This window comes from Ochotona princeps, chromosome 2 (assembly GCF_030435755.1).
Source record: "Ochotona princeps isolate mOchPri1 chromosome 2, mOchPri1.hap1, whole genome shotgun sequence".
NCBI classification, from domain to species: Eukaryota; Metazoa; Chordata; class Mammalia; order Lagomorpha; family Ochotonidae; genus Ochotona; species Ochotona princeps.
Window position 1 is genome coordinate 37,479,766 of NC_080833.1, and position 18,274 is coordinate 37,498,039.

The 18,274-nt window shown below is 39.9% G+C and overlaps 1 protein-coding gene across 1 annotated transcript in view; it reads left to right on the forward strand.

Moving 5' to 3' along the window:
* Window positions 1-17,618, forward strand: part of CMPK1 (cytidine/uridine monophosphate kinase 1) — a 30,473-nt gene extending 12,855 nt beyond the window's left edge. Inside the window, exons 2-6 of the mRNA XM_004598491.3 lie at window positions 9,097-9,243; window positions 12,342-12,494; window positions 14,142-14,218; window positions 14,459-14,555; window positions 15,533-17,618. Of these exons, the coding sequence (XP_004598548.2) occupies window positions 9,097-9,243; window positions 12,342-12,494; window positions 14,142-14,218; window positions 14,459-14,555; window positions 15,533-15,574 (516 nt within the window). The 3' untranslated portion in view covers window positions 15,575-17,618. The remainder of the gene's footprint in view (window positions 1-9,096; window positions 9,244-12,341; window positions 12,495-14,141; window positions 14,219-14,458; window positions 14,556-15,532) is intronic.
* Window positions 17,619-18,274: the final 656 nt, after the last annotated feature.

An 18,274-nucleotide genomic window follows, 5' to 3' on the forward strand; every position in this document is an offset into this window, starting at 1 on the left:
AACCATGAGTCTCAGACTTTGACCACGGTTTCTGTTATTCAAAGGCAACTTGAAGGCAAAAGACTGGGTGGCGGGATGAGCCCTCTAGGAATTGCCTCAACTGTGGCCTAATAGAGTCGCTGAGAGACAGGAGACCTGAGTTATAATTTAGAGAGTAGAGCTTCACTGAAAATATGTTTCTGTTTAAACCTTTGCTGTTATGCCTTTTGGATCCTATCATCTGAGTGTGTCTCTAAATTTCCATCTGTTTCTGGGATATAAAACTGGACTGTTTTCTGTCTGCTTCTACAACTCTTGACTCCGTGCCCGTGCAGTGTGTGTTTGTGTTGCCATACAATACTTTTGTTTCTCCTTTGTTTAAGGAATGGATCACTTTCCACAGAAGATTTTATCTAAATATTTGAATTGATCTCTGATTTTAAAGCAATTCACTGATACCTGTGTCTAAAACTGCTATTCTATAAATGATTTCATTTCACATTTTGAATAATTTTTGGTTATTTAGGTACTATTTCTTTCTCTTGAAATCAGATTGCTTCTTATACTGAGAATCCCTGTTCTTTATGTGAGGCTATTTTGAATTGAATTTTACTGTGCTGTTAGCATTTGGTATTCATAAATATGCAGACCCTCTTGGTTTCTGTTTGCTTTTTTAAGATCTGTATATACCATAAGCTTTTAGAGTTAAAGCTTATAAAACAGTGTATATATACTATAAAATTTAAACAGTATGAAAGTATGTAAAGTAAAAAAATGAAAGTTCTGAACCAGTCTTGTCATACTTTTTTTTTCAAGATTTATTTATTTTTATTGGAAAGGCAGATATACAGAAAGGAGAGAGAGAGAGAGAGCAAGATCTTTCGTCTGATGGTTCACTCCCCAAGAAGCTGCAGTGGCTGGAGCTGAGCTGATCTGATGCCAGGAGCCAGGAGCTTCTTCCGGGTCTCCCACGTGGGTGCAGGGTCCCAAGGCTTTGGGCCATTCTCGACTACTTTCCCAGGCTACAAGCAGGCAACTGGATGGAAACAGGGCCACTGTGATTAGAACTGGCGGCCATATGAGATCCTGGCGTGTTCAAGGCGAGGACTTAAGCTGCTATGCTATAATGCTGGGCCCAAGATTTATTATTTTTATTTGAAAGGCAATTTTACGGAGAAAAGGAGAGATAGAGAGCTTGCATCTGTTGGTTCACTCCTCACATGGCTGTAGGCAGCCATTCTGAAGCCAGGAGCTTCTTCTGGATCTCCCATGTGTGTGCAGGGGCCTGAGGACTTGGGCCTTCTTCCATTGCTTTCCCAGGAAAATTAGCAGGGAGCTGAATTGAAAGTGAAGCACCTGAACTCTTTGGCATTTTGGTGATAAGGCTCTTTGTAAGTTGCATTCTCAAGTAGTTGTCTTTCTAAGACTGGTATTCTTGTTTTTGATACTCCTTGAGTAAATTATATTCTCATAATATTGCTAACTTTTAAAAATAAGAAACAGTTTGGCCCTTTTAGTTGTTAAAAGCCTCTGTTTTATCAAGGACAAAGATGTCAGGGTTTCGTGTCGGTAGTGTAATGGGTTGAAGGTCTGTGTACCTGTTGCTGCTGGCTCTTCTCCAAGTGTTCTTAATGGAAGGGAATGAACTGAACTCTAGGCTCTGACACCATCAGTAACCAGTATTTGGGTTGTCATGATATAGGAGAGCCTTCTTAAGATACTGTTTCTGCCTGGAGGTAAGATGACTGTAGCTTATAGGCTCTGCAGTGAAGGTGAGACTTGAGCATTTTATTGCCAGGAGTGTTTCCAAGAGTAGTGGGACCTCTGTGCCTATCTTGTAATGCAGGAAGTTTTAAAATTATTGCCTCTGAGTTCCTGCAGTCCTTAGAAGGATCTTTGTTTCTTTTTAAATGTTTCTTTTGCCTTTTAAGACAAATATATTTAATTTACATTTTTATTTTAATACAAAGATGAAGGGGTTGCAGACATATGGACAGGGTCAGGGTAGGGGAGAAGGTTGGTGAGATAAATGCTTCCGTTTTCCTTCCCGTGTCTGCCGGGCTGGGCTGGGGTGGAGAGAACATGCACTGCTTCTTGCTGTCAGATTTATCAGCAGCAGTGGACTGAGAGGGTTGATGTTGCCATAGAGACCCTGAGGGGGGGGACGAATGTTCTGAGGGTGCTACTTGAGTGGTCTTGATTGTTGTGAGAAGTTGTCAGCTTGGCTTCATTGCACCCGCGGTGAGAAATGCGTTGTAAGGCATGTTGGCTGTGTGTTCAGACCCAGGTACCTTGCTGTGAAACCTGGCCAGGAGGGTTCTTCAGCCTGACCTTCTTTCCATCCTTTGAAGAGGTACTGGAGTCCTCTGTTGGTGTGACCCAGCAACTGTCTTGTCTTTAGTGTGCATCTGGCTATGCTCTCTGTTATTACCTGGAGTCAGCAACTGAGGTGGCCTAGTTCTGCCACACGTGCTCTGTGGTCCGACCACGTGTGTCGTGACCTTGTCTGAGGTCAGGGATCCACAGACCTGACTTTTTTCTGCATTGGCTGCTGCAGGGCCAGGCCAATCCCACCACCTGTACCAGCCCACACCTGTACCAGCCCACATCTGATAGGGGTAAGCTTCATCTGCCTGACAAGCCCCACCCCCAGTCCCAACTGTTTTTTTTAAAAGATATGTTTATTTTTATTGGAAAGTCAGATATATAGAGAGGAGGAGAGACAGAGAGCAAGATCTTCTGACCTGGGCTGGCATGACTCGCCTCATCTCAGCGTCCACAATCTGTCTTTGCACAGCCTGGCCTACTCTAGTCTGCCTGCTGTTCCAGCTCCTGCTGGTAGGTGCTGCAGTTTATCCCAGCCCAGTCTGATTGCTGCCCTGGTCCTAATGTGAACTTGCTGGTGTTGTGGCCTAATCTCGTTCCTCCTGCCCCCTGCCCTGGTTAGATCTGCCAGTGGGTGTTATGTGCTGGGCCAGACTGATCTGTACCCAGACCCACCCACATGCATGTATGCCAGCACGTACTATAACCTGGCGTTGTCTGGCCTGCTCCTTGCCTTGCTTCTTGTGCTCTCCTGCAGGGTCTGAGTCCCAATGAAGGAGTTTCCCAGGCTCCTCCATCGAACCTTCTCCCAGTGGCAGGTCTCGCGCACCCCAATGAATCATTGGTCCAGGTTGACTTTGTCCACCTCCTGCCCTGGCAAAAACAGTGGCCTTGCTCAAACACCCACATCTGTTCTGGTTCTTGTTCTTGGGTGTTGGAGCCCAGCAATACCTAGTCCACACCCAGATAGCTTTCACATAGTTCAGCTAGAGTCAAAATCTAGTGTGGCTTGTTCTACACCAAACTTGGCTCTCACAAGTACCAGTAGCGGCCGGAGTCAAGCCCAGTCTGACACTGCACAGTCCCAGTGCACACCCGCGCTGGTGCAGTCTGTAGACATGTCCAGCCAGGTTTGCGTCCCCCTGTTCTACTCTTGTCCTCAGCAGTGGGAACCTCAACCCAGCTGAATGATAACCTTTATTTAATGATGATTATATAGGAAGAAGTCTTCCCTCATTTCCCCCCACCTCCAGTCATAGTGGGTGAAACAGAAGGAACACTAAAAGAGTTGGCCAGTCAGTATCTGGGCACAGTGTTCTTAACAGTCCAAGAAGAGTGCGATTCCCAGATTTGACACGTATTGTTCTTGGAAAGTCCTTACCAGACTTCATTTAGATCAACTGGGAAAGGTTCTATTGGACATTTCTTTGGAACAAATAGTAGCCTTACATAAAATGTTGGTAGGATGTTTTATGTGCTAAAACTGTCACTTGCCACAAGTACCAGACTAGTGAGTCTGGATGACTGAGTGGGAGCTGATTGTTTCTGTGTGTTCCACCAAAGGTGGATTGTTGACTGCTACCAGTACTTAACATTTTAAGGTTCACTAATCTTATAGAAAATGCAGAGTAAATCTTAAATGTGTCATAGATATGCATTTAAAAGAGATTTAGGGGCCCAGTCATAGCCTGGTGGCTTAAGTCCTCACCTTGCACATGGTGGGATCCCATATAGGCACCGGTTCTAATCCCAGTGGCCCTGCTTCCCATCCAGCTCCCTGCTTGTGGCCTGGGTAAGCAGTTGAGGACGGCCCAATGCCTTGGGACCCTGCACCCATGTGGGAGACCCTGAAGAAGCTCCTGTCTTTGCATTGGCACAGCTGAAGCCATTGCCGCCGCTTGGGAAGTGAATCAATGAGTGGAAGATCTTCCTCTTTGTCTCTCTTCCTCTCTGTATATCTGTCTTTCCAACAAAAATAAATAAATCTAAAAAAAAAAAAATTGAAGGGCCCACCTTGTGACCCTGCAGGTTAAGCCACAGCTTGCAACACTGGCATCCCATTGTACTTGTTCAGTAAGGCTGCTCTACTTCTGAGCCGGCTTCCTTTCTGGTGCTCCTGGAAAGGCAGCAGCTCAAGTCTTTGGTCACTGCTGTCACTGTGGGAGACAAGGATGAAGTTCTTGATTCCTGACTTCTGCTTGGCCCAGATTCAGCTGTTTTGCCCATTGCCAATCTTACTGTCACTCTGCCTTTCAAATGAATAAATGAGTAAAGAGAAAAATAAAGCTTGAGAGTTTTAATTCAGTCAGTTGCTTTAAAGGTATGCTTTATCTCAAAGATTTATTTGTGTTATATTCTTTCTGTGTAATGTGAGAGAGGGTTGTAGCAGTGCAGTGTTGCTTTATAATTGCTGCATTCCCTGGAGGAAATGCCTGCAGATCTGTTTCACTTGCCTCGGAGGACTTCCCACTTATGCATCACTTGTATTCTGAAAACTTTTTGCTCTTGTTTTGCTTTGATTGTGTGTGTTATTCACATTGAACTATAATATCTAAATTTAGGAGGAAAAAGGCAGTTGTTCTAAAGAGAAATCAATCAAGTGGTTTGAGACTGGATGCCATAAAATTGTCAGTGTTCACCCAATTGTGGTCAGCTGGAGTGCCAGTCTATACTTGTTAGAACATACCTTCAAATCGTTGTGTGATTCATAAAGGTTTTTGAATTGTTTTCCAAATAGGGGCAAATAAAAATAAAACCTCACCTGTTATTATAAATGAACTGAGTCTATACGTTTGTCATAAACGCTATTATAGTTGAGTAGTAGATTGTAATTGTAGTTATTGTAGTTTATAGCATTTATGAGCTGCTGTGGTTCCGCATGTTGTGCTGAAGGCTGCAGTTAATGATCCACCAGACTTTAATTGCTGGGAGACGTCAGAGAATGTGAGAAAGTTTGGATTACAGCTAGGAAATACCCATTTTTTTGCTTTCCTCAACATTGGCAACAGTGACTATTGAATGACAGCAGAATGCCTCGAAAATACACTTTTTGAAATCCAGCTATTATGAAAATGCCATAATAACTAGTGTGTGAGTTTGTTTTTTGTTTAACTATTCGGTAAGAGAAAAGAAAATTCTAAAAATGTTAACTGACACAGAATTTTTAAAAATGGCATGTGGATGAGAAATTGAGGGATATTTGTATAGGTTGGATATGGTTATAATTTTCTGGTATGCTAGGATTTTGCAGGTTGGAGGTTTTTCTTTGCTTGACAAACCATAGGATTATTTTTTAAAATATCATTTGTATATATCTACATTTTGCAGCTAGTTTCTCTTTTGAAAAACTGAAATAATGCCAAACCCCATTTTAATGCAATTAAAAGCCTGTAGATTTGAGCTCTCCAATATCAGTAAACAAAAATGAGTGTACTAATTTCTGAAGCTTCTAAATGTGTATGTTACTCATCCAGCAGAGCATTACAAAGCCATCTGTATTGTTGGTATTTCACTGAGCATTTGCCTTTGCTCAGTACTGTTTCTGCATTTATTCAGTATTACCATATGTTATTATTGCTAGACCAGAGTAGAGCATCAGGCAAGCAGATACTTCCAAGTAGAAGCCAAGATAAACAGTGGGGAATGAAGCTGCTGTAGCATTTTGTGCGCGGTAGTTGCAAAATGCTTTTTGAGAATTATACAGGATAAATGGGAAAGTAGGTCACACCTTATTTTTTTAGGTCCTTTTTGTATCCAGCTTTACACGTTTGCATACAATAGATGATCAAAGATGACAGATTCTGTGGAAATCTTAAAATTTAAATATTTTAAGCAGTTTTGTATTTTTATCTGTTACTTGTGATGGGAGGGTTTTTTTTTAAACTATTACTGATATTAAAAATTTTTATTTTTTAAAAAGCAGAATTACAAAGAGAAAGAGAAAGGTATAAAGAGAAAAGATCTTCTGTCTGTTAGCGTACTCCCAAAATGGTGGCAACGGCCAGGGCTAGGCCGGGCTGAAGCCAGAAGCCAGGAGCTTCATCTGGATCTCCGTGTGGGTGCAGGGGCCTAATCATTTAAATCATCTGTGCTGCTTTCCCAGGCACACAACCATAGAGTTGGATTGGAAATGGAACAACCAGGAGTCAAACCAGGTGTCCATATGTGGTGATGGCGACAAAGGCGGTGATTTCACCTGTGCCACAATGCCAGCTGCTGTTCATTTCTCCTAAGGGACAGGCCTGTGTGACCAAGAGACATCAAACTCTGGTTTTGGTTTATTCTCATCAAACTTTATACCTAATTGTGGTGAGCCAGTGAACTAGAATTTTGTTTTCCTTTTCTGATTAACTTACTGTTAGCTCACTATTTAGTCACCAATAACAAATTTAACCATCAATTTAGGAATGTATGGTTTTTATAACCCAGATAAAAGAAAAGAATGTGCAGCAAAATAATTGATTTTTATAAAATATGAAATGGAAACATCTTAGAAAAGATGACAGTGTGAGTTGCCTCTTTGAAATTAAAAATATATTGAATATTTATTGTATACTTAGGTAAGATAAAAGCTAATTGAGGGACTCTTGAGACTTTGGGAAAAGACCTAATATATCATTTTAAGTCCTTAATAGTAATGATCATTGAAATCATAGTAAATATTAGACTACTGACCTTTCATAGTGTACTCATTTCTGTTATCTCACTTTAGGCCCCTTGATTGACTTTTCTTGTTAGAAGCATTAAGCAACGTCTTGGCCAGCGGTATGTTCGCAGTCATTGCGGTGATGTAAGATGATAGTACCCAGCATGGATGTTGTGACATGACAGGTTAAGCACCACCTGCAACAACTGCATCCCACAACGGAGTCAGTTTGAGTCCTGGCTATTCCATTTTCTGTCCAGTTCCCTGCTGATATGCCTAGAAAGGCAGCAAAAGATTGCCCAAGTACTTGATCCCTCGCCAGCCACATGGAAGACCCAGAAGGAGTTCCTAGTTTCAGCCTTTCCCAGCCTTGGTTGTTTTGGCCATTGGGGAGTGAACTGGTAGATGGAAGATTGTCTCTGTTTTTTTCTGTCTCTTCCTCTCTCTCTGTGCCTTTCAAGTAAGTAAATTAATTTTTTTTTAAAGATTTTTATTGTGATTGGAAAGCCGGATATACAGAGAGGAGGAGAGACAGAGAAGAAGATCTTTCATCCGATGATTCACTCCCCAAGAGAGCCGCAACGGGCCGGTGCGCGCCGATCCGAAGCCGGGAACCAGGAACCTCTTCCGGGTCTCCCACGCGGGTGCAGGGTCCCAGAGCCTTGGGCCATCCTCGACTGTTTTCCCAGGTCACAAGCAGAGAGCTGGATGGGAAGTGGAGCTGCCGGGATTAGAACCAGCGCCCATATGGGATCCTGGTGCGTTCAAGGCGAGGACTTTCGCCACTAGGCCGCACCACCAGGCCTAAGTAAATTAATTTTTAAACTAATGTTATGTTGCCTAGATTGTTACAGTGCAGTGGGCTGAACCATCAGTTGGAATGCCTGTATTCCACATTGGAGTGCCTGGGGTAGATCATTGATTCAGCTTCATTGATTCAGCTTCCTGCTCAAGGTAGCCTAGGTACTTGGGTTTCCACCATCCCTATGGAAGACCTGGGTGGAGTTCCTAGCTCCTGGCTTTGGCTTGGCCCAGCCGCAGCTGCGGCAGGCATCTGGGGAGTAAACACATCTTTCTCTGTCTTTTCCTCTCTTGCGTTTTCTGTCCTTCTACTTTACAAAGAAGTAAATACATCTTTTTTTTTTAAAGAGTCTTTATAGGTGATTAGTGTAGTCTGATTTTGGGGGTTTTGAATTGTGTAGCTTAATATTTCTTTGAGCAATGCTAATATTTAAAATTTATGTTTGTAAGGAATATAGTGAGATGCTGAGGCCTTGACTAGTTAGATAAATTCTGGCATAATTTCATGTTATGTGAATATTACAGCTATAAAGAATAAGGGCATTTGTTAAGCAAATTGAATTATATTAAATATTTTTTTATTTTTTAAAGAGATTTATTTAGTTTTATTGTGAAGTCAGATATGCAGAGAAGAGAGACAGAGAGGAAGACTTTCCATCCAATGATCTACTCCCCAAGTGACCGCAATGGCTGGAGCTGAGCCGATCTGAAGCCAGGAGCCAGGAGGTGCTTTAGGGTCTCCCACATGGGTGCAGGGTCCCAAAGCTTTGGGCTGTCCTTGACTGCATTCCCAGGCCACAAGCAGGGAGCTGGATGAGAAGCAGAGCTGCTGGGATTAGAACTGGTGCTCATATGGGATCCTGGCGCATTCAAGGCAAGGACTTTAGCCACTAGGCCACCATGCTGGTCCTGAATTATATTAGGTTTTTAAGAAGATTTATTTGTATTGGAGTTAGAAAGAGAGAGAGGGACAAGAGAGGGAGAGGGAAAGACAGAGAGAAAGGGGTCTTCTATCCACTGGTTCATTCCCCAGATGACCACACAGCTACCACTGGGCCAGGCCAAAGCCAGGAGTCAGGAGTTTCTTCTAGGTCTCTTACAGGGGAGCAGGAAACAAAGGAGTTGGGTCATCTTTTGCTGCTATTACCAGGCTATTAGCCAGGAGCTGGGTTGGATGGAGCATCCAGGATATGAGACAGCTCCCGAATGAAATGCTAGCACTGTAGGTGGCAGTTTTACCCACTGTGCCACAGTGCTGAGCCCTGTTACAGTTTTTTACATCTTTACTATTTAAGAAGTACTGAATTGAATGAGTTCTGATTTTTCCCTTATGTTCTTTGTTTCAGAAATATGGTTACACACACCTTTCTGCAGGAGAACTGCTTCGTGATGAAAGGAACAACCCAGATTCACAGTATGGTGAACTAATTGAAAAGTACATTAAAGAAGGAAGGATTGTGCCTGTTGAGATAACCATTAGTCTATTAAAGAGGGTAAGGATTATGAATACCAACCAGTTCAAACTAGCAAGGAAATAGAAATTAAATCTACCTTTCATTTAAATAATGGAAAAAGCAGAGTATTGACTTTTTTTTTAAGATTTATTTTTTTATTGGAAAGGCAGATTTACAGAGAGAAGCAGAGACAAAGATCTTCCATCTACTGGTTCACTACCCAGATGGCCGCAATCGCAGGAGCAGACCCAGTCTGAAGCCAGGAGCTTCTTCCTGGACTTCAACATAGGCGCTGGGTCCCAAGGCTTTGGGCCATTGTGTACTACTTTCTCAAGCCACCAGCAGGGAGCTGGATGGGAAGTAGAACAGCTGGGATACAAACTGGCCCCAATATAGGATTCCAGCACCCACAGGGAGAGGATCAGCCAGTTGAGCTTTTGCACCAGGCCTAGTATTGACTTTCTTGCCTGTGAATGATGGTCATGGAGTTAGAGAATGGCAGAACTACAACCTGTTTTCACCTTGTCAAGGCTCAGTTAGATAAACTTAACACTGAGTTTTGTGCACATGACCTTTTCTTCTTAACATGCAAATATTCTCCCTTTTCTTTCTTTTTCTTCTCTGTCCCACCTTTTCATTCTTTCCCCTTTTTTTGTGTGTTTTCTATAGCTTTATTCTTTCAATTGAATTTTTATTTATTTGTTTTGCTTTATTTGAAAGATAGAGTGACAGAGAAAGAGACGGATCTTGGATTTGGTGGATTATTTTCCAAAATGCCTGCAATAGCTAGATTGAAGTCATGATCCAGGACTCTCACGTGGGTGGCAGGGGCCAGCTGCTTGGGCTGTTACCTGCTGCCTCCCAAGGCACAGAGTATCGGGAGTGGAGCCAGGACTTGAATCCGGTCACTCTGATATGGGTTGAAGTTACTCCAGGTGGCATCTTAACTGCTAGGCCAGACATCTGCTCTCCTCTTTTTCTTTTAACTTTGACCATCGTTAGAGCCTCTTAATTAGTTGTTTAGCCTTTAATCCATCTTTGTCCCTTCTAATTCATCCTACTTGATATAGTCACAATCTTTCTTTTTCCTAAAAGGCAATATAAGCCTGTTATTATATTACTTAAAATTCATAAATGGTTCTACACTGCTTCCGGAATGGAATTCTTAATGTGGCTTTGGAAGTTCTTCATTAGTCTTTCCCATCATATCTCCCACCACTTTCTACATGTGTTCTGAGATTCAGATGTCCCAGTGTTGATTCATCAATGCTGCTGCTATGCTTTCTCATTTCTGAGCCTTTATACATATAATTTCCACCCGTTAGAGTAGAGGTAGGAAACATCCAGACTGTAGGCATGTAGCACCCACAGAATCATTTGGTCTGGCCCTGCTAAGGCAACTGCAGGCAGGAGGGACTTGAAATTCAGTATATCTAGAATATAAAACTTTAAAAAAAGATTTATTTATTTTTTATTGGAAAGGCAGATCAGATTTACAGAGAGAAGGAGAGACAGAGAAAGACCTTCCATGTGATGGTTCACCCCTCAGGTGGCCACCACGTCTGGAGCTGAACCAATCTGAAGTCAAGAGCTTCTTCTAGATCTCCCACATGTGTAGAGGGTCCCAAGGCTTTGCTTTCCCAGGTCGTAAACAGGACACAAACTGGCACTCATGGGATTTTGGTGCTTGCAAAGGTGAGGATTTAGCCATTGAGCTATCATGTTAAAATTGTAAGTCTTCATTAAGATTTATTTTTATTAAAAAAGCAAAGTTACAGAGAGAAGGCATACAGAGATCTTCCATCAGCTTATTCACTTCCTGAATGGCCATACCTGTCAGAGCTGGCTCATTCTGAAGCCAGGAGACAGGAGCTTCTGCCAGATCTCTAACATGGGTGCAGGGGCCTACGTATGTGGGCTGTATTCTGCTGTTTTCCCAGGTGTATTAGCAGGGAGCTGAGTCAGAAGTGGGCAACACATCCCGTATGGGATGCCAGCTGCTCTTCTTCCAAACCAAATTCCTGCTGATTTTCTGGTTAAGGCAACAGAAGATCCCCAAGTTATCTGGGCCACTACTACCCATGTGGGAGACTACATGAAGTTTCTATCTGCTAGCCTCAGTCTGGTTTAGCCTTGGCTGTTGTGGCCATTTAAGGAGTGAACCAACAAACTGAAAATTTCTCTCTGTTCTCTTTGTTCCTCCCTCTTTTCTCCTTCACTCTGTCTTTCAAAGGAATGAATAAATTTTGAAAGTGTCAGAGGCTGGCATTGTGGCATGAGCGATAGCAGCATTTTGTGCTAGGGCACTGATTGGAGTCTCAGGTGGTCTGCTTTCTATCTTAACTCCCTGAAAAGGTCCTGGGAAAGCAGTGGAAGATGGCCAAAATACTTGAGCCCCTTCACCCACGTAGGAGACTCCCAACAGGTTACAGGCTTCTGGCTTCAGCCTGGACAAGCCCCAGGTGTCGCAGACATTTGGGCAGTAAGCCAGGGGATGGAGTATCATTCCATCTTTCCTTCTCTCTGTGTCGACCTTCCTTTCAAATAAATAAACAAGCAAATAAATAAATAAATCTTTTGAAAGAATTAATCCTACACTGGTAATTAATGCTAATAACCCTTTTATGTTTGTGCCGAGCATTTTGTTGTTGGACTTCAATTTTAGCAGAATTAAGTACCCATGGAAGTAGCTTACTTCCTATCACAGTATGACTTGGGAATGGCAAAAGGAAGGCAGCAGGGTTCTTCAGTTTTTGGAGCAAAGACACTGGTTAATGGTTAGTTTTTTTCTTACCACTCCTGATTGTTTACTTATAATCTTGTAAATGTTTTAGTATATGTGGAAGTTATATTCTTATTATAGAAATTTTGAAACTACAGAAAAAGTTGTATCTGTGTGTAGTATGAGGAGGAGCATGCATCTGTAATCCCACCATCCTGAGGCAGCTGTGTCAATTTGTTGACTTTGAGTCTACTTTTTTCCCGTGTACCTTTAATTCTTGACTTCTAGTTTAACCATAGTAATACTTGTAGAACAAATGCTCTTCTATATATAGCCCTGCTTAAGAAATTGTATTTTGCTAATGTCATGTTGAACGTAAGTTTTTTGTTTTTTGTTTTTTTTTTTTTGTCTTTAGGAAATGGATCAGACAATGGCTGCCAATGCTCAGAAGAACAAATTCTTAATTGACGGATTTCCAAGAAATCAAGACAACCTTCAAGGTTGGAACAAGACCATGGATGGGAAGGCAGATGTATCTTTTGTACTGTTTTTTGACTGTAATAATGAGGTAATGAAGAAATCTATCTGTCCATATAGGCTTTAAACAACTGATGGTCCACTATTAGAGAAAACAAAAATTTTTAAAAACATTATATTTACTTTTTATATTGACAGCAGCACTTTTTTGAATTAATAGATTGGATAGATAGGTCAGTACTTCTTGCTATTAGAGTATTTAAAGCTATTTAGCATCAGAAACTTTGTGGTTTTAAATTTTTTTAAAAAGATTTATTTATTTTTATTGCAAAGTCAGATATACAGAGAGGAGGAGAGACAGAGGAAGATCTTCCATCTGATGATTCACTCCCCAAGCAGCCACAACAGCCGGAGCTGCACCCATCTGAAGCCAGGAGCCGGGAGCTTCTTCCAGGTCTCCCATGCTGATACAGAGTCCCAAGGCCTTGGACCATCCTTGACTGCTTTCCCAGGCCACAAGGAGGGAGCTGGATGGGAAGTGGGGCCGTTGGGATTAGAACCGGTGCCCATGTGGGATCACGGCTCATGCAAAGGCGAGGACTTTAGCCACTACACTACTGCATTGGGCCCCTGCTTTATTTTTTAAAATAAGAATCATTTAGAAGTATGTATTAACATAAAAATAATATAGATAATGAAACAGAGTCGTTTTCTTCAGTATGTACTTTTATCAGAGAGTGTCTTGCCTTAGGATATCGTCTGTTGGAAAAGAAGTACATTTCTGGGAAGTTGGTAAACTTTCTATCTGAAAGATTTCTCTTATAGAGTAAAATGATCTGGAACAAAGCAAAAGAATGTTCTTTTTCTTTCTTACACTTCTCTTAACACAGACTTACCTATACATAACTAAATGGATTTCTTGGAACCATTTAATTAAAAGGCCTCTTTGACAGCTACTGTAATACAAATTTTGTTATATTACTTTCTATGGCCTAAACAAGTATGAATCTAAGGTAGTGCTTTAAGGGAAGCTGGCTATTCTTTTTTTTTTTATTATTTTTATTAATATTTTGCATTATGTGACAGTTTCATAGGCTCTGGGAATCCCCCCACCCTTGAAGCTGGCTATTCTTAGGTTGAGTTATAAATGTTCCTCTGGTGGACTTGTTGCAGTCTGTGAGTTGTAAAATGCAATTCTTTTCTTCCAACCCCCAAAAATATGTTTTCGCTTATTCTTCAAAGTTAACTGTAGAATGTTACCACTGCTTTATAACTGAGGAATGTTTATTCAGAATTAACAAGGGATGCTTCATTCAAATGTAAATATGTTGACTCTTAAACATTTGGATATTTATGGAATTATCAAAAAGTAGGCAAAAATGGAACCAAGTTTGAAGCATGTAATTCATACCTAATAAGTTAATAACATATCCGAGATGGAACCAGACACATACTGATCTTCTTTTTATTGCGGTTTGAAAAAAATATTCATAGGAAAAACTGAGTCATGAATGAATTCTTACTATGCTCTGTGCTTACTTAACGTAGTTTATATAAATTAAACCACATGTTTGTTTTTAAAATTTTTGCATGTTGATTAATAAATAAGACATATTGGGTTTAATGTGGGTTTTTTTTTTTCTTTTTGTAATCTCCTCAAACATTATTTTTCTTACCTGGTTAACAGAATGTCAAATTCACTATTTTTAAAGCAACTTTATATGTGTATCTCTTTTAGATCTGTATTGAAAGATGTCTCGAGAGAGGAAAGAGTAGTGGCCGGAGTGATGACAACAGAGAGAGCTTGGAAAAGAGGTACTTGGCAGTTTTTCTTTTGACCCCCTAAATCCCAATGTGGAACTCAAGTGTCACATTAATTCCTGCCCAGTTTTGGTCCAGAGAAGAAAATATCCTGCTGAAACAAGTGAAATCACTTCTGTAAGGAGATGAGGAGTGAGCCAGTAGGTCAGGCGTGGTGCTGTCCTCTGAGCTAACCTATAATGTGGAGGAGAAAGGCTGTTTCCTAGAACACTGCAACATTTGCTTCTTTTACAGAATTCAGACTTATCTTCAATCAACAAAGCCAATTATTGACTTATATGAAGAAATGGGGAAAGTCAAGAAAATAGATGCCTCTAAATCTGTTGATGAAGTGAGTGCCCTTGCCTTCTTTGGTGGCGATGGAGAGGGATAGGCAAAAAGTGGAGTAAAAATGTGATTATTTCTTTTGTGGTAGGCAGGAGAAAAAGAGATACTGTGACAGATTGGCTAGCTTTTGTTTTTGCTTTTTTAAAGATTTATTTATTTTACTTAGAAGAGTTACAGAGAGAATGAGAGAGAGTAATTTTCCATCTGTTGGTTTGCTCCTTAAATGGTTGCAGTGTCTGGAGCTGGTCTGGTCTCCTTTTTAAGTCTGAAATGGGTTTTACAAATTCAGACTTAATTTTTCATGGAACTGGATAGTTTATTAATGCCAAGCCTCTTTTACCAAGTCCTGGGAAATTGATACTTTGAGTACTATGATTTGGATCATGTTCATTTTCTAAAATCTGCAGCAGGAATGGCATGGCATTCAGTTCAGGATCGCCAGTACTTTTTTCCTCTTCTATCCCAGAACACATTGCTGTGGCAGGGTTTCCATAGCTTACCACGTCGCTTCCTTCCTAAATCAGTGATCTCTAAATTACAAGCCCATGGTGGCAGTAACAATTTCTTGTGTCTCTTACCTAATCTTCATTTTCCTGATTTCCTGATTCTCCTTCCTTTTATATTAATATAAAAAAGAAAGATCTTGAGGAAGGATTCAGTCTTTTTTAATCCATTGCCACTTTCTGTAGAGATAAAGTAATGCCTGAGAAAACTTAGTGTTTTAGAATCAGAACTAAGATGACCCAGTTCAGTTTGTATTTTACCAGATTTTTGGTACCCTGTCACAAAATGTTATTCTAAAAACAATGCTAAAATTGGATGCTGCACATTCATAATGTTATATGTATATATATGTAAAGTAAAATAGATATCTAAGAAATTAGGATTTGAAATTTTATAGAAAATTGATTATTCTCAACAGAAACTTAGCTCTAGTATTTTAATAACATCTTCTTTTAAAATTGTCTTTTTCCATTCCAGGTTTTTGATGAAGTTGTGAAAATTTTTGACAAAGAAGGCTAACTCTAAACCTGGAGGCCTTGTTGAAATCATGCTTGAATATTGCTTTGATAGCTGCTATCACAAATTCTTTTGAAGGCAATTTTAATCTTTCAAAATTACATCTCAAATTAATGGCTGGAAAGTATTATAGTTAAAGGCAAATTAAATTTTTTATGTTCATTTTGTTTTGGTCACAGGACTAGACAGTGAATTCAGGTTTAACTTAGTTATGGTGCTCACAAAACAAAGAAGGATATCAGCTAGTCCTTTGTTTTTATTCAAAGAAGAATATCCCTTTTATAGTCTGTGCCTTCTGTGAGCAGGCTTTTTAAATATGCATGTTAGTAATTACTATATGTTACAATTTAGGATTCCCACTTCCTGTTTTCTTGCAGATTTTAAATTTCCAATCTGTTCAGTAAATTTGTGGACCAAATTTCAAAAGGACTGTTTAGTCAGACCTTGTACAATGTGCTTAGTAATTAAACTCATAAATGGATTCCTACCAGTGTTTTAAGATTTATCAAATAACTGACCATTTGCTACAGAAAGGTAAGAAAGTTTAGGCTTTGTTTTATTATAACTTGTACAAAGTTGTATGACAGAGCATATTCTTTGCTTCCAGGAATTGAATTGGGATCCTGGGGGTTCAGAGCCTGGCAGAATTATCAGCTTTATTCTGATATAATCTGAGTATAGGGCAAGCTCCACTTCTAATGACTTGTGTTCCTTGTGTTCTGTGATTTCGTGTTCATGATCAAATGGAGCTTACCAAAATTCCCGATGGTGGAACCTTGACATGCCATGTTCTAAGTTTATGCTAAAACAGTGCAGTTCACATTTTAGTTAACTCTTCAAGGTTTGTGTTTGTAGTCTATGCTAAATGTAGGATTAGGGAAAATTAGAAGAAGCAATCTGAAGGTTAAAGTTCCCATTTACATTTTATTTTCTTGAATACTTTTTCATAGATTTTTGTTGAAGAAAATTTAAAAATCATTGCACTTTGATCAGAAAAATAATAAATATATCTTATATGTCTGATTCCCTTCTTTGCTTCTTTTATTCAGTAAGTTATTTTTGGCATCATGCTGAAGCATTGAAAGACAAAGTTTTTAAAAGGTTATAAAGTCTGAAAAAAAAAGGTTATAAAGTCGGAAGGAATTTTCTTTTACATTCTTCCTTTACAGATTTCTGAGAAAGTTTTTTCCTTTTCCCTCTAATGCTAAGTGACATCCAAGGGTGTTAATAAGAAATTTCTGAAAATGTTTTTCATTTTCAGCATTGCAGTGCTTGGTACACAGGGTTAAATAGGGCAAAGGATTTTGTCCTTGTATAATTAGATTTTATATTTAGAATAATTGGGAATAATAAGGACAAATTAATTGATATTCTTACATTTGTAACAGTCATTTATTTCTGTGTGTTAGGAATTTTGCTTATTTATGATAAATTTCTCATCTTTCCATGAGAAGAAAAGATAGTCCTGAGTACTGCAACATGCTGGCCACCAAAATTTGTGTTGATCTGAGTTCTTGGAAAAACTTGTAATGAGTTCTTAGTGCAGTGTTGCAGTCCACCCGATGCAGATAGGCTTTATTGGTGGTTAGTCAAAGAGCTGCAACATGAAGCAAGAGTAAAGATGAAGGTTTTGAGAGCATTCCTACTCACATAAGTAAGGAAATCTGTCAGATGTGAGTCTAAATATTTATACTGATGTGAGAATAACCTTCACGTTTTGAAGAAGACTGCTGGTACTAGGTGCTTTCATCAGATAGACCAGAAACCAAGAGACAAGGTAATTACTAAATTACGAGGCTTTGTTTTGTGTTTGCTTTTAAGTAGAAAAACCTGTTGGCAATATTGAATGTTGCAGTTGATTGAGATACATCTGACTTTGTTAATTTGATCATTCCATTTGTTAAAGATACAGTCACTAAGAAGTTTTTGAGTTTTTCATGAAAGACCCTTCTTTGATTATTGCCATTTAAAAAAATTGAAAGTTAACATTATTTCTTTTCAGTGATGTTGGATGTATGTGGATTATTTAGTAAATAATCTCAATAAATTTTGTGTCGTGGCCTTTTTTATTTGCTGATTTAGATTTGTGTTTTCTTTAGCTTGTTCAAGATCAAGATGTGTTAAATTTAACATGGTAAGTCCTCATATAACAAAATCCCAGTAGAGGATGCAGGAGAATGTCTATTCCATGTATTGTTTGTGCGTGACTACCCCACTCCTTCAAAAAGTAATGTGGGTTGAGGCGCAAGTGGTTTATTTTTTTACCTGCCGTAAGCATCAATCGTTTGTCTACTAAGGGAAACTGACAGCAAGCAGATGTGTCAGATGTGTCAGATGGGGGCCCTGTGGGTCTTGCTAATTGTGGTGGTTACCAGAGGTTCTTGTGGGCCCTGAAGGTAATTGTGGCTGCGGATATCAGCCAGAGGATTTAGCATCTTTTCCTGCGATACAGAGCTTCCTTTCCAAATGTGTAATATTATACAGCCATAATGCAAAGATACATTTTCTGACATCCAAAAGTTTTTTTGTTTGTAACACTGGTATGAATAGACCTTCAGGTATCTTTTGTTGATTAATTTCAGGCAATCCTTTGTTTCTCTCTCTTTCTCTCTCTCTCTCCCTTTTTTTTTTTAACATTTATTTTAGGGCCCAGTATGATGCCTCAGTGCCTTGCATGCGCCGGGATCCTACATGGGCAGCTCA